This window comes from Oryctolagus cuniculus, chromosome 5 (assembly GCF_051225735.1).
Source record: "Oryctolagus cuniculus isolate XC-2025 breed Fujian yellow rabbit chromosome 5, ASM5122573v1, whole genome shotgun sequence".
Classification (NCBI taxonomy): domain Eukaryota; kingdom Metazoa; phylum Chordata; class Mammalia; order Lagomorpha; family Leporidae; genus Oryctolagus; species Oryctolagus cuniculus.
Window position 1 is genome coordinate 115,235,850 of NC_142871.1, and position 22,494 is coordinate 115,258,343.

Consider the following 22,494-nt stretch of genomic DNA (forward strand, 5'->3'; position numbering starts at 1 on the left):
TTAACTTTGCCAATAAAATGGAAAACTTCTGATATTGCAGTGTCAATGCCCCAGTTTCAAAATTCAGTCTCCTACCAAACACCTTCAACTGTTCAGTACCAGCAATGTGACAGAAGCTTCATGAGGACTTTCAAATCATTGAGCCTCCCCAGCTTTGTTCTGGCTTTATTATCTCTTAGCTTGTGTAATTTGCATATTCCAGCCATTATAATAGTTTCATTTCTATTGCACCTCTCTCTTTTTGTGACAAAATCAATTGCCAAAAACAAAAACAAAAAACTCAATCCTTCATGGGACTTACCATGCATTCTTCTCCATTTTTTTGATCTTAAGGAAGAAAACATGGCTGGGGAAACTGTCTCAACTAAACTGATTTCATTTTACACTGATTATTAACTTCAAGTGTGAACTCAATACTGCCTGATAAGGCCCCGTTTTTCTCTTGTGTGTTCACTTTTGAAGATGAGATGGCTGTCTGTGTCACTCATCTATTCAACAAATATTTATCATACATCTACTGTGTGTGCAGCACTGTTCTTCACCCTTGCAGCTTATCAGTGAACAAAAGGGACAAAAACATCCTGCCTGTGAGGATCTTAACTTCTATCAGGCGAGAAGATAGGCAATAAAATGGCAAATGAGTAAATTATACCAATTACAAAGAGTACAAATAATGTGAAACATAGAGTAGGTAATAGAGGGAATTCTTCCAGAGGAAAATTTCCTTACTTCTGCCAAATACCTTGCATTTTTTCTGGATTACTAAGATGTTAAGCAAGTCAAGAGTGTTTGGGGCTCACAATTTTAAATGGGATGATCAAAGCAGAGAAACTGGCATTTGAGCAGTGTTGAAGGAGGTGAGGGAGTTATCTAGGTGAATATCTAGATAAAGATAATTCTAACAAGTTCCTGAGGTAGGTTTACACCTGTGCAATTTGAAGTTGAAGCAGGGGCAGGGGGTTGATGCTACAGTGGGGATGCTGCATCTAAAGTACCTACATTTAAGTCCCTACTCCTCTTCTGATCCAGTTCCCTGCTAAGGCACACCCTGGGAAACAGCAGGTGGTGGCTCAAGTACTTGTGTCTCTGCCACCCATGTGGGAAACATGAATGAGTTCATCTTCTGCCTCAGGTTGGCCCTTCCTTGGCTCTTGAGGGCATTTGGGAAGTAGAGAAGCAGATGGAAGTCAGCATCTCTCTCTCTCTCTCTCTGTCTGTCCCTCCCTCCCTCCCTCCCTCCCTCCCATTCCCTCCATGACTTTAAATTAATTGAAAAATATTTTTGAAAGGACCGAAGCAATCCTTCCATATGGGAGAATAAAAAACTGGACAAAAAATTGAAGAATATTTTATCAAGGACATCAATGAGCTAAAACAAAAGTTAATAATTACTAAGACAAATTAGGAGAGGATGGGAATATGAAGAGTGTATCTAGTTTATGACATCCTCTTTTGCCCTGGAGATGTTTGTAAATAATGATGGGTTGCTTAAAAAGCTGATCTAAACTTCGACATTCTCAGACACAGAGAGAGATAAAAGTCAGAGACCAAGATATGTGGAGAACACATTAAGCCCCAAGAGTAGGAATAACTCAGATTTTACATTGCCTTAAACCTGGTATCAAGTCATCTAAAATGGTTTGATGGTTCAGCATTTAAAAAATAATCTCAAAATGTTACTTTAAATTAGGATAATCTACTTTGCTCTCCGTGTCTGGCAGAAACAAGCGAAAGACTGTTTATAAGAAGATAACAGCACCTGAGTTCTCAAATAATTTCTAGAAATAAATTTTCAGATAAAATATCTAGAAAAAAATCAGATTCAGATGCACTTGGAAGCAAGGCAAGGTAAGGAGAAATAATGTAGAATCCAAAAACAGCCACAGGCAGCCCATAAGTTTGTTGTCTCAGAATCAGACTGAAAACTAAACAAGCTTATGCATGTTTTTGAAAATAAAAGTCCAGCTTGAAAATTATTGCAGGAAAGTAAAAACTATAATATGTTATGTAAGTGGGGCCAGCACTGTGGCATAGTAGATAAAAGCGCTGCCTGCAGTGCTGGCATCCCATATGGATGCTGGTTCTAGTCCTGGCTGCTCCACTTCTGACCCAGCTCTTTGCTATGGCCTGGGAAAGCAGTAGAAGATGGACAAAGTTCTTGGGCCCCAGGACCCATGTGGAAGACCCTAAAGAAGCTCTGGTCTCCTGGCTTTGGATCTGTGTAGCTCTGGCCTTTGCGGCCATCTAGGGAGTGAACCAGTGGATGGAAGACCTCTCTTTTTCTCTCTGCCTCTGCCTCTCTGTAACTCTGCCTTTCAAATAAATAAATAAACCTTCCTTAAAATAAATGAACTCGCATTATAAATTAACAAAATGGGGTCCCATTAAAATGTTATGCAATTGTTTTTTAATTGTAATATATCTTCTTTATAAATTTCATATGTTATACAGTTTTCATGTATTTCATGTATACAGATTTAGGAACACAGTGATACTCCCTTCCCTCCCACACATGCTACAACTCTTCAAATTCCTCTCTCTCCCATTCCCACTCTTAAAACTGTTTCATTGAAAGTTGCCATTTATGAAATAAAAAAGAATGTTAGTTAGGAAATTCCTCATATTTCCATTATTAAACTACAAACATTCTTGCCCCTCTGCCTTCCATGTCCTTTATTTTCTGTCCTGTTACAGTGGAGTACATTTCTAGCTTCTTAGCAAAGGATAATGTCTTAGCCCATTTGGGCTATTGTAACAAAACAATGTAGAATAGTTGGCTTACAGACAACAGAGATTTATTTCCAATGGTTCTGGCATCTAGAAAAGTCCAATATCAAGGAACTGGCATTTTTGGTGTTTGGCAAGGGCCCACATTCTGGTTCATAGATGGCACCTTCTTAAAACAAACTCACATGGAGGAAGAGGCAAAATGTCTCTCTCAGGCCTCATTTATAAGGGTACTTTTACCACTTATTGGGGCTTTATCTTCATAACCTAATCACCTCCCAAAGGCCCTACCTCCGAGTACATCACAATGATGGTTATTTCAACATATAAACATGGGGAAGAGGAGATAGCATGCTCACAGCGTAACAGATACTTATTTGAATTAGGCTGTAGGTTCTTCCCTTTAGTATTCCCTTCTGTATAATAAGCAACTGTATTAGTCAGTTTTCATTACTATAACTAAAATTCTTAAGAAGAGCCTCTTGGAAACAGAAATGTCTATTTTGGCTTATAGTTCACAGGTCCACTGTTCAGTATCAGGCAGCCCCATTAGTCTGGCACCTGGTGGAAACTGGCAATGGCAGAGAGTGTGCAGTGAATTGATCACATGGTGAGTCAGGAAACAGAAAAACAGGGAGCACACACTCTTTTTCTAACCTGCATGTGGTCTTGCCTTATACTGCTCTCATAATTTATTCAAGGGGCTCCACTCTAGCAACCTAATTCAATCCAATCACTAACCAAAGCACCACATTTACATTCCATAATTGGACCAAGCCTCCACCCCACCCACCAACCATTAACATTAATCCACTAAATGTTAACCCAAGAATTTGAGATTTCAACATCTGCATAAGTTTGAAGAGCCAAGTCTGTTCAATCCACGGCAGTACCCTTCTCTCTTCTAAAATCAACCCTATAATATATAAACTTAAGCTTCAAAATAAAAAGAAATTCTTCCTTGACCCTACTACTGCCCCAATTTCCTTCTTCCTTTCACAGACTGGTATTTCAAAATAGTTTTGTTTATATATTCTCTTTGTGTGTCTGGTTATATAGTCTTTGATGTGTGTGTTTATATATTCTTTCTCACAACAATTTTTGACATCAGTGGTAAGGAAAGCAGAGGATTGCAGTAACGGAAGGAAATTTGAGAATGCCAAGCAGGTAAAGCTGCAGACTGCAGTGCTGGCAACCCATATGGGTGCTGGTTCAAGTCCAGGCTACTTCTCTTCCAATCCAGCTCTCTACTGATGTGCCTGGGAAAGCTGCAGAGGATGGCCCATGTCCTTGGGCCCCTGCACCCACATTGAAGACCCAATGGAACCTCCAGGCTCTGGGCTGAGGATCAGCCTAGCTCCAGCAATTGTGGTCATTTTGGGAGTAAACCAGAGGTTGGAAGACCTCTCTCTCTTTCTCTGCCTCTACCTCTCTGTAACTCTGCTTTTCAAATAAATAAATCTTTAAAAAAATAAATAAATACATCACAATTAGCAAATCCTATGCCCCAGACTCCACTGTCTGCCACCACAGACACCAGCCACATATACAGCCAAGTTAGCTGATATGATCCAAGAAACTTGAGGATCCATGATTAAAAAATATTAACTATAGGCCGGCGCCGCGGCTCACTAGGCTAATCCTCCGCCTTGCAGCGCCAGCACACTGGGTTCTAGTCCCGGTCAGGGTGCCGGATTCTGTCCCGGTTGCCCCTCTTCCAGGCCAGCTCTCTGCTGTGGCCCGGGAGTGCAGTGGAGGATGGCCCAAGTGCTTGAGTCCTGCACCCCATGGGAGACCAGGAGAAGTACCTGGCTCCTGCCATCGGATCAGCACAGTGCGCTGGCCGCAGCACGCCAGCCGCGGCGGCCATTGGAGGGTGAACCAACGGCAAAGGAAGACCTTTCTCTCTCTCACTGTCCACTCTGTCCAAAAAAAAAAAAAAAAATTAACTAAAAAAAAGTCAATCTACTCATAAGTATCTAATCAAGAAAAATGAAAGCATATATCCATTTAAGGTTGATTTTAAATGTTCTTAGAAGATATATTATTACTATGTCCAAATTTGAAATAATCCCTTCATCTACCAGCCAATGAATACACAAATATAGTGCCTACATACCATAGAACATAACTTAGAAATAAAAAGAAGTAAACGAATTTCTTAGGCAATAAAGGTAAACCTCAAATGTTTTCTACTACTAAGTATGACCCAAAAGACTATACATTATTTGATTCTGTTTATATGATATTCTTGAAAACAAGAAAGCATATGACCACAAGAAAGATCAGTGGTTGCCCAACACTCAGGGAGAGGGAAGGATATAGCCGAAAAGAGCACAGGAGAACAATTTGGGTTCACAGAAAGGTTTTGTATCTTGAATATAGAGGTGGCTACACAATTTTATGTTTTGTCAAAACTCATAAAACTGTACATTTAAGGGTTAATTTTACAGTGGTTACATTATAGCTCAATAAAGTGACTTTAAAAGGAAAATACAATGTGAGCTATAACAATATACTTAATGCTGAGAATTGAAGAATAGGATTCTTGACCTGGACTATCAGATCATCAAGTCCTTCTGGAGGAATTAGGAAGCAATAAATAGAAGAAGGATATAAAGGCAAAGAGACATGAAATACTGGATCAAAAGTGACCAAATTGGTATTATAAGCTCTCCAGGGGAAAAATAAGATTCAAAAAAATAATGATGACTGAGTATTCAGAAAGCAAGCAGAAGATTGAAGACTTCAGAGGAAAGGGCACAGAGAACAAACATGCATAGAATAAAATATGAACACCCAAACATTGTAGGGAAATTCAGTAACATCTTCAATTAAGATAAAATTCCACATGTATACAGACCCACTTTATAAATGATCACTTTGTAGGAGAGGAACAAATATCATGCTGACAAAACAGTTCATAATTATTTTGCTGAAGAAAGAACCTGATGGGGGGGTGTTATGTTAAGGAGAGAGAATCTACAGTTTTATGTTGTGCAAAACTTTAATTGAAATAAAAGGACAAAATAAAGATATTCTCAAGGATATAGACCATAAGTCCACACAAAAAGACTTTGTTGAATACAGTGCAGTTGTCCAAGGTATCCTCAGGTGGGGGTAGAGAATTGGTTCATGAAAATCATACAGATACCAAAATCTGTGTAAGAATTAAGGATTTAAATAAACAATAAGTATCTAACTAAAGAAAAGTCAAAAGCAAAAGTTCAAACATAAAATTCAAAAAAACTAACAAATTATGTGTGTGTATATATAGCTTGATCACAAAGAAATAGAAAATAAAAGGTGTTTTAATAATTACATAATCTTGGGAGAAGGCATTTATGAGCTTTAAAATTTGTAGGAAAATGACATAATGATTTTTAATCATTTATGTATAACCATAAAAGGTAACAAAATACAAAGTAAAATTATCAAATATCTTTAAATCTGGGAATGTTAAAATATACAAAGGTAAGCAAGAAAGACAAATAGTAAAAATGAAAGCAATTTAAATAGAAACATGAAATAACATAATCTAACTCTAAATGCTGTATACAGAATCTCAGATTGAATCTACAAGTGATATTCAGATGTAGGTGGTCCTCAAGAAAACTAGACAAGAGGGTATAATAAATGAAAAATAATGTAATAGAAAAAGATAAATCTAGGAAAACATGAATTTAAAATAAGTATAAGATTGTTGGTTTTGTACTCAAGAGAAAAGTCTTAAATTTTAAAAGTTGAATCACAAAATTTTTAAAAATGGGAATGAATACCAACGCAAAAGCACAAGCAATATAACTTCAAAACATACAAGTCGTATCTGAAATCACTGCTTTAGCTTTATCTTTTCCTTTTTTGGGAAGCATTCAACACAATTCCATTCTCTAAATACTCTCTCCTTATAACTTCCAGGAAGGACACTATGGTGCTCTGATTTTCCTCTAACCACAATCATCTTTTCATCCTATGCTGGTTCTTCTTCCACATCCATTATTGAACCTGTGATGTTTTATTCCTTAGAGTTCAGCATAGGACACTTACGACATCCATGTGCTGCTGACTTCCAGATCACTCCAACTACAGACCCCAGTGTAGGCATCCTTGATAATCACCTAAAACTTACCTGTCCAAAGCCATCATGCCACACTGCACTTCTATGATTGTTGTCTATAATCAAAGCAGAGACTTGTGGCACATTTGAGATTCTTCTCTCTCCTTCACTACTCACATTCAAATTGATGACAAACCTCATACTCATATGTTTCTCTCTAGTTTCTCTGTACCTATCCAATCCAGGTTATCATCATCAACTCCCCTCCCCCCAACACACACACACGCACAGCTCAACAGACCCCTCATAACAACCAAAATGATCATTTTCAATGTTTTCATAATTATTCCCATCATTTTTCCCCCATTTTCCTTGGAATCCAAATTTCATGCCCTGGCAAGTATCAAAGTCACCATCAGTAGTCTACCTTTTCAACATATTTTACACCATTTGTCCCAGTCACACTATACTATAAACCTACTAGCTTTCTTCATCTTTATATACACTAACTTTACTTTTCAAAGCTATTATCTCTGATCTGTCTATGGATGGCTCCTTTCCATTTTCGAATCTCAGCTTAAATTCTATCTTTTAGTCACTATGTCCAAAGTATGCCCCTTAAATTATTCTGTCTGGCTCGTGACTATTTAGTATCACCTCACAGTTCCAGACATAGTAGATACTTAATCCATATTTGTTGAATGAAAAATGGTCCTAAACCTAATGGACTAATGAACTATTTTTTAACACCTTAAGCATTAATGTTTTTAAAACTAATAGTATAATTATTCACACATTACTTCTTAAATACTACTTTCATTGCATTGTATTATTACAAAGGCTTATCTACATCTTTAAAAAATGAAATAAGAAAAATACATTTTAAAATTGGTAACTATGGCAAATCAAAGTTTCAGATTAAAAGGCTTAAAGAATTCAGATGAGATCTTCAAAAACATATGCGGAAAAACATATTATGAAGGAACTATGTATGAAGTTTTTGAAATTTCTTCACTAAAATATACTTGTTTTAAGTCCATTTTCCATGAACTTCTTAAAGCCACTTTGTACAACAAAACTTATTACAAATACAGAAAATATAACTATCCTTTTGTGGGTTATTTCTGCTAAAACATAATTCCTTAATCTTGGTAACTGGTTACAAGGTTTCTATGCCATTATTAATGGATATTTGTTTTTTATACAAAATGCAAATTTGGGTTACTCTTTTAGTTATGATCAACTCTGTATATTTAAAGCATACTGCAGACATATAATGTTTCATTTTTTAAAAGGCATGCAAAATGACATTAATTACAGGAGGGAAAAGAAGATTGAGAATATAATCTTCTAACAACAATGAATAAAGGGGAAAAAAAGCATATTGAAATTTGGATGAGTAGAGCTGTACTACATATTTGAAAAAACAATTTGGAGAAACATAGTATTTTATACAATGAATGAAAATGGTTACATTATAAGGGGACAATTATTCAGTAATAATAAATTAATAGTATAGTGGTACTCTGGCAGTCTAAAATATCGAGGTTTCTGATTGTCTAAGTGAAAGAACGATGAAACAAAATAGTCACCAAAAAGAAAAAAAATCCAGAAATGATACCTACGCTAAAGCTCTTAGACTAATGTTACTTTAATCTATTTCATTTTCTACTTCCAATTCAAAGTACTATTGATGACATAAATACTGAAGCTATGGTTCAAGATGAGAATAAATGAAGAATTTTTCATATATTATCACAAAATGCCAACAAAATTGTCTGTCAAATTCTTTTGAACTTGACCTACAATTAGAAATAGATTTTGCCGTGCACTTCTGTATACCATATCTCTATCTGTAAATGTAAATAAATTTCAGTAAATATTAACAATACCTCCAACCACAACTTGGAATACATTCTGATATTTTACTATTTTTATATGCCAGTTGCTAAAAAAAATATTGTTTGAAACTACTGAATAAATTTCTCAATTTACCCTGCGGCCTTGGCTTGCAGTGTGAAAATCATCTATCTAGGAATTCTTATGGTCATTAAATTATATTAAATACATACATACTTTGATTGTGTTAGAACCCAACCATGTCTGTGGGGACCTTGAAGGAGAATCAGAAGAATGCTGGAAAAAAGAAAGAAAGAAAGAAAAGAAAAGGACAAGCCTGTAAGGAATTATACTAAAGTAGAAGGAAGTGAAGCGAAGAAGCGAAGCAAATGTTTGAATTGCACATTCTAGTCTAAGGCATTACCATAGACAAGGAATCCTGTAAGACCTTATCAATGGTAGCACAGATCTCTTCAGTTTGCTGCCTGAGCTGTGCAGGAAAATACAACTGGAAGAAGTGAAACCAGGTACTGTGTTAGCAATGAGTTTCAGGATTACATTAACAAAAGTAGGGGTTATCTGAAGTCATTACCTCCACAGGTGGGTCTAATGTGCTGTCCTTGGAGACACTTTCAGTCTTGGCTGGTTCATCTAGTGCCTAGTGGTAAATGAAATAGTTCTCATATGAAGATTCTAGTCAAATGCAAAAGTAATAGAAAAGTATCTGAAAAGACAGCCCCATATATCACACTATTTCTAAGAAAAAAAATCTTTGAATCACTTGATGAACTATTTGCTAACATGAAGGCATTTTCCATAACTGTCTAGTTATTCCTGTGAAATTTGTATCTCCAATATGAGGTATTACTAAAAAAAGGATGGTATTTTTAATTTTACTTTAGTTCTGCTTTTTTATTTCATTTTTAAAATAATTTTGAAATTTTTAATTGGTATTGTGCCTTTTTCTTATCTTTTGTACCACTCATTTGGACATGTGGACACAGACAACACTAGGTATTCATCAAATACTTTCATTTTCTTAAGTACAATTATACAAGATTTTCTTGGCCTCAAGAATTTAGGTGTAGGGTTAAGACTGATTCTTGTTGAATGCAGTCAACAGTGACATGTGATTTCTGGTAGAACATGATTAAAAATGTATGTGACTTTTTATCTTTATCTCTTTCACCTTAAGATAACTAAGATGCAAGAGGAAAGCAGACAGCACTATTGAGTCATTATTAAGTGGAAGCTGGGAAGAAGAGTCAATGTGAATTATATCATCTATGATGTGGGAAGAAAATTAACAATGGTTGTATAAAACTATGAAAATATCAGGTTTTGGCTATTGTGACTCATACTGCTATTTACATTAACTAATAAAAACAATATGGTCTATTTGGTTTAGAAATCAGCCTTGAAATTTTTTCATACTGGTCTCTAACCCAAGTACTTGAAACTCCACAAAAAGTGTAAGAATTTTGCAATTATACATTTCAACCCATTCCTTTGTCTTTATGCTCTAATTGCCATATAAATTACTGCTAAATATGCTATAAATACCACATTGTCATATTGTGCTTTTTTCTGTAAATAGCTATATGTATTTTAAAGAAAATTTAAAATTTTACTGTTAACCATATATTCAACATTTCAGGCTCTACAATCTTTCCTGTGGTTTTGAGTTTCTATTTGCCATTATTCTCTTCGACCTAAAATCTTTCATTAGCATCTTTGTAGTGTAAGTCTGATATTAAGGAATTATCCTAATTTTCTGAACTGATACCATCAAATTCTTAGAGAACAATGGGGAAATCCTACAAGACATTGGGATAGGTAAAGTTTCTTGGAAAAGACCCCAGAGGCACAAGCGATCAAAGCCAAAATTGACAAATGAGATTATATTAAGCTGAGAAGTTTATACATTGCAAAAGAAACACTCAGCAAAGTGAATGGGCAACCAACAGAACTGGAGAAAATATTTACAAACTATGCAACTGATAAAAGGTTAACATCCAGGATATATAAACAGCTCAAGAAATTCAACAAGAAAAAATGTCCATTGAAGAAATGGGCAAATTACTTCAACAGGCATTTTTCTTTTTTTTTTTTTTTCTAGTGGTGAATTATTTATTTATTTATTTAATGAATGCATTTTTACATAGATACAACTTTAGGAATACAGTGGTTCTTTCCACCATGCCCCCTACCCTGCACCCTTCCCGCCTCCCATTTCCTCTCCCATCACCTTCTTCATTATGGATCATTTTTTAGTATGACTGTATATATAGAGGACCATCTCTATGCTAATCATAGATTTCAACAATTTGCCCCCATGTCCACACACAACATATAGAGTACAGTTTTGGGAGAGAATTTGCAGTTGATTCTCATATTGCAATTCAATAGGGACAAAGGTCCTACCTGGGGAGCAAGTGCACAGTGACTACTGTTGTTCCTTTAACAATTAATACTCTTTTTTATGACGTCAGTGATCATCTGAGGCTCTTGTCATGGGCTGTCAACAGGTATTTTTCAAAAGAGGAAATCCCAACAGCCAACAGACACATGAAAAAATGTTCAAGATCACTAGTCATCAGGGAAATGCAAACCAAAACCACAGTGAGGTTTCACCTCATTCCCTTTAGAATAGCTTTCACACAGAAATCAACAAACAACAAATACTGGCAAAGAAGTGTGGAAAAGGTACCCTCATCTAATGTTGGTGGAAATTGGTACAGTCACTATGGAAGTTAGTATGGAGATACCTCAGAAATCTGAATAAAGACTTACCATATTACCCATCCATCCTACTCCTGGGGATTTACCCAAAGGAAATGAGATCAGCATTTGAAAAAGTTATCTGTACCCCCATGTTTATTGCAGCTGAATACCCAATAGCTAACATATGGAATGAACCCAGATGTCTGTCATCTAAAGACTGGATAAAGAAATTATTGTATATGTACACCATTGAATACTATACAGCAGTTAAAAAAATGAAATCCTGTTATTTGCAACAAAATGGATACAACTGGAAAATATTATACTTAGTGAAATAAGGCAGTACCAAAAAGACAAATATCATATGGTTTCCCTAATCTGTGGTAACTAATAGAGTACTTAAAAGCTAATCTATAGAAATAAAATTGACACTGTGAGTTGCAAAGACTTTGAACAGACCTTGTCTCAAGTGTAGAGGAACATTTTATTTCATATTATTTGTTGAACTGTTAACTTAGTGTAGGGTTAATCTTATGTGTATAAAGTTAATTGAAAATAGGTCTTAGTAAAAATTAAAAATAGGAATAACAGAGGAAGGAGAAAGAAGGGTGAGCATGTGGGTGGGAGGAGGGTGACTTGGAAAAATCACTATGTTCCTAAATTTGTATTTATGAAAATCATCAAGTTTATATGCCTTAAATTTAAAAAATTATAATTGTAAATACACTTATTTGGCCTTCATTCATAAAGGCTGTTTTACTGGATATAGAATGTAGAGTTTTCTTTTTCTCTGCCTGCATTTGAATGATGTGATTCCTTTTTCACCTGGCCTCCACTGTTTCTGATAAGCTAACTTATTTGTATGTAGTATATTATTTTTTCTTGACTGTTTCCTAGAAATTTCTCTTATATTTGGATTTTACCAGTCTGATTGTGATGTGGTTTTCTTTCACTAAAACTTCTTTGAATTATATTGAAAGTACACATTCATTTTTCACAAAATTTGGAAAAATTGTAGCTATTAGTTATTTTTTCTACCCCATTCTCTCTCTTCTTAATTATTATAGTGAAACTGTCCCACAAATTACTTGAACTTTGTTCAATTGATTGGTCTTTCTCATCCTCCCTATTTTTCAGCCCAGATAATTTCTACCAATCTATCTTCAATTTCACTGACTCTTTTGTATCTCCAATTTTCTATCAAGCAATCCAATGAATTTTTAATTCCAATATTTTATCATTGAACTCAACACTTCCATTTGATTCTTTCTTATAGTGTCTATTTGTGCTTAGAATTCTGATAATTCATTATGAGCATATTATCCTTTATATCTTTGAGCATATTTTTTAATATCACCTTACAAATTCTTAACAGCAGAATACAACAACTGGAACATCTTTGGGTTGACCTCAATAAATAATGTTTTCTCTTAATTAAGGTTGACATTATCCTGTTTGTGTGTCCTGAAATTTTAGATCATAATCTGAATATTTTATATATGTTATCTAGACTCAGATTTTGTTATGATCACTGAAGCATATAATTTTTGATGTTTAATTTTAACATGGAACTGATTTTTTAATGGTGCCAAATTTTCTGTTTTCCTGATGGAGGACAGCAGCAGAAATTTCTATGCAGTTATTTGATCCTCATCTCAGTTTAACAGAGACATGAAAAATTCAGTAGTCACCCATGATTTGGACAGAGTTTATAAGTAACATTTGAGGCTCCCTTCTGAGATTTGCCCCAGTCTTTCAGGTGCACTGTGACCTTACAACATTCTCTCATTCTTCATTCAACAAATCTGTAAGGCTTTCCTAAGTTTTAGCTGTTTCATGGCAAGCAAAGGGCTGCCATTACAAAGAAGAATCATAAAATCTAGAAACTTACCCAGTGCCAGTTTCTTCTAACAAGTTTTGATTCAACTGCAGTTTCTACCTACCCCTGGTCATGGTCTAGTACATTCATCCAGCTTATTTTTAATTTTTTTCATTTTTTTTTTGAAAGGCAAAGAGACATACAAGAGCCAGGGCTGGGACAACCTGAAGCCAGGAAACCAGAACCCAGTCTGGATATTCTGTGTGGGTAACACGGACCCAAGTACTCCATCCACCACCTGCTGCCTTCCAGGGTACTAAAATTAGCAAGAAGCTGGATCAGAATCAGAGGAGGTTGGATTGACACTAGGCATTCTTCTATGGGATGCAGGCTTCTCAAGCAGCATCTTTGCTGTACCAAATGCCCACCTCTAAACAGTTTTTTTTTTTTTTTTTTTTTTTTTGACAGGCAGAGTGGACAGTGAGAGAGAGAGAGACAGAGAGAAAGGTCTTCCTTTTGCCATTGGTTCACCCTCCAATGGCCGCCGCGGCCAGTGAGCTGAGGCCGGCGCACTGCATTGATCCGATGGCAGGAGCCAGGTGCTTCTCCTGGTCTCCCATGGGGTGCAGGGCCCAAGCACTTGGGCCATCCTCCACTGCACTCCCGGGCCACAGCAGAGAGCTGGCCTGGAAGAGGGGCAACCAGGACAGAATCCGGCACCCGGACCGGGACTAGAACCCAGTGTGCCGGTGCCGCAAGGCAGAGGATTAGCCTAGTGAGCCACGGCACCGGCCTCAAACAGTTTTATTTTATAGTTTGCACAAATTTATCATTGTTATCTGCAAAACAGTTGGTCCAACAAAAGCAACTCCACAATTTCCAGAAGTAAAATCAGGCAAATTAATTTAAATTTAACTTTCAGTATATACTTTCCTTATCAAAGACTATATAAATTCAGTTTCAAATCAAATTTATGGTAGACTTGTATTTAAAGTTATTTTTTCCTACCCAAACTCAAACTAATATGAGAAAATGGGCTTGTTGTTCCCCTCACCCATCTTGTAATTGAGAATGTAACCCTTCAAAAAATCCTGGCTTCATGATAAGAGTGCAATTTCGGTTCTCTACCTTATTCAATCCCCAGTCTCTCTCTCACCTCACCAAGCTGACAGTAAATACCAATACTCATTAGTAAGCTTAAGAGTTTCAGAACAACCAAAGTATTACCACCTTGATAAATATCTGTATTTCAGCCTGATGTTGATATTTAACACTTTGGGATTTCCCCTATTTTTTAAAATGTCTTCCTCTTTATATTGAATTATATCATATGAAATTGATAGTATTCAACTTATAATCATTGACAAAGATGGCAATTTCATATAATTTAATCTATGATGTTTTTTAAAATTTTGATCACTCATCTTAAATGTTTACAATAAGTTTTTCAAGATACCTAGTTACAATCCACTCTTTTAAAGTTTGACAATCTACCATTAAGATTATTCAAAAAATGTGAGCCATGAGTTCCGAAGGCAGTTACAAAAGAGATTGCCAAAATTGTGATAAGTAATTGCAGACTAATTAGAATAAATGGCTTGTTCCTCAAGGCAGTTACTTTCAAGAGAAAAAATGATCACTTGGATATGTATGCTCTGGTAAATTTGTAAACACACAAATGAAAAACTCAGTTCTCTATTATAAAGCCTTATGTAACTTTTAAAACAACAAGCTGCTCTACTCTCTTAGATTTACCTCCTATTCCTCATTTCTTCATTGCCATTCAGATGGAATCATAACTTGACTTAGAAGTATCACACCAGCCATGGAATGTACCCTTCAGAATTCAGAAGAGTGACATTAACAAGTTGCGGTTTCACTATTCCCTCACTGTAGTAGCTCATAAAGAAAAATACCGCGTGGAAATTTTTGTTTCAAAATCCACTTCTCTGTATTAAATAAGAAAATTTCGAAGAATAGCTATGATAGCCTAATAGAAACTCTTGAGACTGTTTCCTAGCACAAAAAAACTCTTATGCTTTCTTCCTTCATACTCTAAAATTATGATTAATCACGAAAATTGATTTGCAGGAAGCAGAAAATTTCATAAAATAAATGCCTAGCATGAGATCAAAAGGTTTACTTTTTCTTTGACATGGAATTCTAATTACTTCCTATTCATTCACCCTATTGCTGAGGGAAGGATTCCTTGCCTAGTGTTACAGGGATGGTCAAGTACTGACTTCTGACACTGGATCAGTGAAATAAATAATTTATCAGTCACCTATACTTATAGCCTGGTGGGAGAGGAAGACTCTCAATTAGGGCCACACAAGGCTGTCTAAGAAGTAGAGTGAACAACCAGAGGCTGTGGAAAGCAGGTTTTGTATTATCAAGTGGGCAAGATGCCCCCTACTGAAGGATGTGATTGGCTTGCCTGAATAATTCTGTGAGGAACTGGAATATGGTACTAAGGCATGGGCAGGAACAGCACCCACTAAGTTTGATAAGCAAGGTTGTTTGGCTAAGGGACCCTATCTATCTACAGGAACAGGGTGGAGAAAGGGAAATTGGAAGTAATCATTTGAGCCTTCTCCAGTTTCACCAGATGTTGAGTAGCACACGATATTGGCTCTTAACTTTAGGCCTCACCTCTACTACATTGATAATTATACCAAAGGGAATTGTCAGAAACTAAAGACCAAGATTATGAACAAACTATGTAGGAAAGAAGTCTGTTCTGGCTTTTCTCAATGTTTGCATAGGCACTTCACTTGCATGGTCTTCTTTAATCACAACTACTTGAGTTCTTTGTATTTGTAGTTTTATACTACATGTATCAACTCTCTCTTTAGATCATCCTTCCTCTATTCTCATTTACTTAGAGAATTCCGGTTCATGTTGAAAATCTAAATCAAACTCCTTTATGCTGTCATTCTTGGCCATCACACCAGTCAAGTCAATTTTTGTTGATTTGAGCATAATGATATCACTTTGTATATACCTTGGATATACTATATTATAATTACATTTTAATAGCATTTATATCCTACAAGGTCATTAAAGAACAAGATGGGTTTTCAGCAAAGATCTTCAGAAAAAGGAGTTAAATAAGCAAATCATAAATAATATGATCTGAATTCTCTAATAAAATTTTTTTAAGGGAAAGGGTTTATTGGGGAAAACCTAGCAGACCAGAGAGAAGGGGCAAAGAAGGAAAAAGAGAGAGTATGAGAGAGAGAGAGAAGAGAGAGAGGAGAGTAGTGAGGAGAGAGAAGAGAGCAAGCAAGCTGAGAAGAGAGAGGAGCAAAGAGAGGGAAGTAGGAGAGAGAGCCACATGTTCAGGAATAGGTCCTTATAAAACTTTGCTGGAGGGCGGGCAGAGAAGCAGAAGCAGCAAATCCCATTAGGATGAGGGTGGAGCTCGAGTGAAGTGGTTTAAACTGTGAGTATTATAACTAATAAATTATTTCTTTTTTTCCTATTACAATTAAACTTATTTATCATCAAAGATCTGAGCCTATGATCAAGTATTGCTGTAATGAGATGCTTTTTTTCATTTCAGCCAAGTCCAAATAAAATTAATATTTTGGATGTACTGTGGAAACTTACTGCAGGAAAAGACAACTTTCATTAGGCAGTTTGAAATATTGAATTTACTTAAAGAATATCAAAATTACCTACTTAGTTTCCTTGAAAAAAAAGTGAGGAAGATAACTGGGATTATCTAAAGCTTTAAAATGGGCAAATACTTAGATTGGGTTAAAATGTGAAGGTGAAGTGTTTCTTGTAAGCTGAAATATCCCTGGAAATTAATAGAATTGATTTTTTAATTGACTAGGTGTTATTTGTCAAATGTGTCATCTTAATCTGTTCTTTCTACCAGCCATAAAAAAACAGCTTCTTTTTCTATGGTCTAAAAATTTATAAAAGAACAAACATTAAGTCTCCATTCACAAAATTCTGACTCTAGATTATTTATTGACAAGTTGGGTGACAGGATTGTACTGAAGCTTCTTTAGATTTATTTATTTTAGATGACAGTCTCAAAATATTCTCCAATAAAATATTGTTACTAGAAATATGCTTCCCAACAAATTGAAGTATAACAACTGAGGCACAAATGGGATATCATGGAATCTTACCTTTAAGAATCTTAATATACTGTACAGTGTGACTTAATGCTATAACTAGTACTCAAACAGTATTTTTCACTTTGTGTTTCTATGTGGGTGCAAACTGTTGAAACCTTTACTTAATATATGCTAAACTGACCTTCTGTATATAAAGAGAATTGAAAATGAATCTTGATGTGAATGGAAGGGGAGAGGGAGCGGGAAAAGGAAGGGTTGCGGGTGGGAGGGAAGTTATGTGGGGGGAAGCCATTGTAATCCATAAGCTGTACTTTGGAAATTTATATTCATTAAATAAAAGTTTAAAAAAAAAGAATCTTAATATAAACTATCAGAAATACTCCCTGAAGGCGTGTTCACGTTTTCCTCAGAGCAACCAACTTAGGTGCCCAGCTATTGAAAAGAGATCTAGTAAATCTGACTTTTAGCAAAAAATAGATTTTGAACTTAGCACTAGCTTATAATTAAGAGTTAGGGACTCTGAAAAAGCTTGATAAGTCATGCTTTTGTCTTTATGTTAAAATATACCAACAAATTGTAATAGATGCCCCCCTCATTTTTTATTTTTAAATTTTATTTAAGTTATACAAGTTTCATGTATTTCATATATATAGATTTGGAACACAGTGATACTTCCCCCCTACCCTTCCTCTTGCCCAGTCTCTAGCCCTTTCTCCTCCTCCCTCTCATATTCCCACTTCTAATTTTTACAAAGATCAATTTTCAGTTTACTTAATAATCATATAGTTAACCCTACACTATGTAAAAGAGCTCAACAAATAGTACAAAGAGAAAAAATAAACATGGTTCCTCAACAGAAGAGACACAACCTATAAACAATAATCGAATCTCAAAATGTCTATTTCACTCCAATATATTGCATTTCAGGTACTCTGTTCATTTAGGTGCCCTCCTGGTAAAAGTAGCATTTCTAACGAAAATGAAAATCTATTTTAATTATATAGATGAAATCAGTCTAACCTGTTCCCTTACAAAATAGAATTCAGTCTAAAAATTTGAAGATGGAATGAATCATTTGTACTCTAATTGGAAAGTAAACTGTCTTCAAAGGAAGAGTAATCTAAAAAGACTCAAACTTTTTGTTATGCCTAAATATCTATTGAATTTAATTTCAAAAATTTCATGCATGAGTTACTCTTTGTTAGCATCAAATGAAATCCTTCCAAAATGATTCACACTAAACCTAAATACCCCTACAGTTTTTAATGTCATGTTAATTGATAGAATAAATCCCCTGAGTATTATAAAAGACTAACTTGATTAGCACAAGACCATTTGTAAGACTGGACATAATCTTGGAAACTATACATCACTTTGATTAACTTGGTGGGGATTCAGGTCTGAGTAACATTCAGCTCTGAAGAAGGTTGCAGATAAATAAATGTATGGTTTCTTTAAAGACATAGTAATATTTACCAGTATATTATCTTCATACGACTGATTTAAAATTTTCAAGAACTGAGGAACTGAGTGTTTTAGTCTCCAAAGCCTGAAGGGTTGAATATCAGTTTCTCCCACAAAGAAAATCTTTGCAAAACATTATTATGAGTTTCAGGGGCTGGCATTGCGGTGTAGTGGGTAAAGCCACGCCTGCAATGCTGGCATCCAATATGGGTGTTGGATCGAGTCCTGTCTGTTCCTCTTCTGATCCAGCTCCTGGCTAATGGCCTGGGAAAAAGCAGAGGAAGATGGTCCAAGTGCCTGGGCTCCTGCCACCCATGTGGGAGATTTGGAAGAAGCTCTTGGCTCCAGGCTTCAGCCTATCATAGCCCTAGCCTTTGTGGCTATCTGGGGAGTGAACTAGTGTATAGATGACCTCCCTTTCTATCTTTCCCTCTCTCTGTAACTCTTTCAAGTAACAATAAATAGCTTTTTTAAAAAAAGATTTGTACCTATGAGATACATGAAACATGTTTTCTTTACATTAATAAAAATTTTTAAAAATCTAAATATAAAATATAATGCGTTAGACACCCATTCCTTCAAAGCTCAAGGCAAGAGAATCCACGTTTTCTCCATTTAATTAAGGATTTCTAAAGGGTGTTGTTTATTTCCAATTGGCTCCTCCTTCACTGTAATTTGCCTCATTTCAATACCTTAAGGAATTGGGCCAGTTTATAATCCTTGGCTCATTCAAGTCTTCTCAGAGATAAATTGTTTCCAATTGTCTTTCAGTTTTCCTCATCAAACAGTATCTTTTTGTTGTTCTAATATAATGAGGATTTAAACTACTATACCAAGTAATGAAAACAAGCATTGTAAATGTCATCATTTGCTCAGTATTTCCCTTTAGCTATCTAATGTTACTGTTCTCTAGTGAGCAGGAAAATGCTGAAAGACAATCATATCTCATTTGAGGTCCGGTTCAGCAACTTGCTAGCCCTACTGCTTGGGGAAATTTCCTTGGCTTCTTTGAGCATTCCATTCTTCACAGAGTTGTGAAGATGATAAAGCATTTAGCTCAGTGTCTGATACTCTAGGGTACTCAATATGGCATCCACTGTGATTGTATTTTCCAATTGCCAAAAGGTGCCAAGTCTAAAACCAATTTACTCCCCTTTAAGCAGGAGACCATTTATAGCTTTTCCATAGAGGTAGAATTGATTAGCCTTACTCTGCCCTAAAGAAAGGCTCTTCATTAATATCATTCTAAATGTAGTACAATAGGCCACTATCATTGTGGCTTATGGGCTAAAATTTGCCTTAAGATCCTGTGGAATAAAATTGGAAATTTTAGAGACCTACCCAGCTACAAATTAAATTTTTTCATTTAATGAACACTTAACAAAAATCTACTATGGTCCCACAAACAGTTCATGATAGAGAAAAATACCAGTAAATATTCATAATTATCAAACCATAATTGCTATAAAGAGATATGCACATACCAGAGAAAACCTGAGAAGAGCCAGTTAGCATACATTTGAGTCCTGGACACTTCTCCATTGCTAAAGATATAAGGAATGCATTTGCCTCTTGTATTAAATGTAATTAAGTGATATCTCTTTATTATAGGCCATGAGTTAAATTAATGACCAAGTTTGTTAAATTTTTGAGACATGTAGAGATCCTCAAATACTCTCACCCATGGACATATGTTTAATCAGACTGTACTTTACCAAGTCATGATTTAAAAACTTAAAGCAGGCTACACAGAATAAATTGATTTGACAACAGACAAGATATATCAAATCTTTGCCTTTCTATTTTTATGCCACAATTTTTAGTATTGTCTTAAAAATATAGTAATTCTTTATCTTCTTCCCACCAGAACAGAAAGAGAATTTATCCCTTAACTTTCCATTTAAATAACCCAGCATTTTTTACTTGACATATATAAAATTGAGCTTCTCTAGAATTCTTCTGTCAGACACGTGCATCTTATGAACTAAATGTATCTTGAAAATGACGGAAATGCCATTTGTAAGGAAAACTGCAACTAACTTAATCCTAATTTTATATTGAAGAACACCTGGGAGGACAGAGAATTTAAGTGACATCAGGGAGAAAATAAAAACTAACCTTTCACAGAAAATATTAGTCAGTTATTAGATGATATTGTTATTGGATTCCAGATGGAATCCAAGAGCATGGGGTTTCCCCTGTGGTTCAAATTGTTATGTCCCTACCACCCACAGGGGAAACCCCATGCTCTTGGATTCCATCTGGCCAAAACCCAGCTTGTTGTGGGCATTTGTGGGGTGAACCAGTCGATAGATCTCTCTCTCAGTCTCTCTCTTTGCATTTCAAATAAGTAAAAATTTTAAAATAATACACCATTTACTTAGAATATTCATATCTGTTCAACACTTTAATTTTAACTTTCTGTTTATGGTTAGCCTACTAAATGATAAAATGGAAATTACTCAATAAGAGAGACTTTTAACAATATATGAAAAAAGATACCATCACATGCATTAAGACTAAACGTAATGTCTATATCTGCAGATCTCTGTATATTGTTAAACCTATTGTAACAAAGTTCATGAACAGTAACAAATACAATCTGATCTGATTATCTTACAATCATTGTATTTCATCCTCAAATCATACTTGAAAAAAATTATCGGCAGGAGCTTAAGCCAAAGGCCCTAAAGCCAGCACAGTAAAATATGATACCTTACATCTAGCCATACAAAGCCTTAGTTAAGATAGCTAAAAATTCTTCCTTCCTAAAGGTTCATAGAGATAAAACTAGTGAGCAGAATCAATGAAAAATGTAAATTTTGATGCAGACTATAAATTACAAAAGTATCAGAGACCTCAAGTCCCATGCCAACAAAATGCGCTGTTTGGAAATCATGGGCTCCATTCAAGGGTGATCAAAGCTGAAACCAATCCAACAAGTTAATGATAACTTAATGTCTGATTGTCAGGGATTCCTATATTTAAGTTTGAAGAAAATAAAGCATTTTAAAAAATAATTCTAGTTTCTTATTAATTATACTCCATACTACATAACAGAATGTAGTATAAGATATCCAGCATAGGTATAATTTGGCTTGGGAGAGAACTAATTGCTTAAATATTTAAGATTTGAATTATATGTGTTAGTTCTGTCTTTAAGGCATCTGACAGCATGGGCTTTAACCAAGGATTATAATGAGACTGTAATATCACCCTACCCCTTAACTGTGGTGTTATTTGTGTTATCAAAAGGATCTTAGAAAACCTTCTATAACTAAAAGTATTCCAGAATGTTGAGTATTCCCAAGATATGTGGGTTTCTGATAGTATAGTCCTAATTTCCCCAATCAATTCAAAAATAAATCTCTTTAGTTTCAATTTCATAGGATGAAGATAAATCCTATCGTATAAACAGATGGACAAAAAGGAATAAATTGCCAGATTTATTTTTCCACACTACAACACTGAAAGGAGTAACATAATATAATTCAAGACATATTATTTAAAGTGGAAATATATAATCTAGGTAAGATTTTGGTTATTTTAAAAATCTTTGGAGTAAAAGTTCTGATTGAGGAAAACATAACATGTGAAAGTCAGCAGAAAACAAGTAGAAATATATGAGGGAATTAAAGAAAAAGTCACATCATATCTTGTGAACTTTGAGTAATTCCAATATTTATGATTCAAAACAAATTTACCTTGACCAAGAAACAATGACCTACACAAGATTTTATATAATAATCCAATCTCCCTGACAATAATAT

The 22,494-nt window shown here is 35.2% G+C and overlaps 1 protein-coding gene across 50 annotated transcripts in view; it reads right to left on the reverse strand.

Annotated features, from left to right (window-relative positions):
• Window positions 1–22,494, reverse strand: part of MLIP (muscular LMNA interacting protein) — a 314,125-nt gene that overhangs the window by 91,768 nt on the left and 199,863 nt on the right. For 25 of the 50 annotated variants that reach the window (XM_070073947.2, XM_070073951.2, XM_070073945.2 and 22 more), the window contains 3 exons: window positions 9,216–9,281; window positions 9,048–9,131; window positions 8,861–8,920 (listed from right to left, as the gene is read on the reverse strand). The exons of 6 other annotated variants lie outside the window; for them this stretch is intronic. In XM_070073947.2, coding sequence (XP_069930048.1) covers window positions 8,861–8,920; window positions 9,048–9,131; window positions 9,216–9,281 — 210 coding nt within the window. The remainder of the gene's footprint in view (window positions 1–8,860; window positions 8,921–9,047; window positions 9,132–9,215; window positions 9,282–22,494) is intronic. 19 more of the 50 variants (XM_070073968.2, XM_070073956.2, XM_070073948.2 and 16 more) reach the window with 1 other exon arrangement.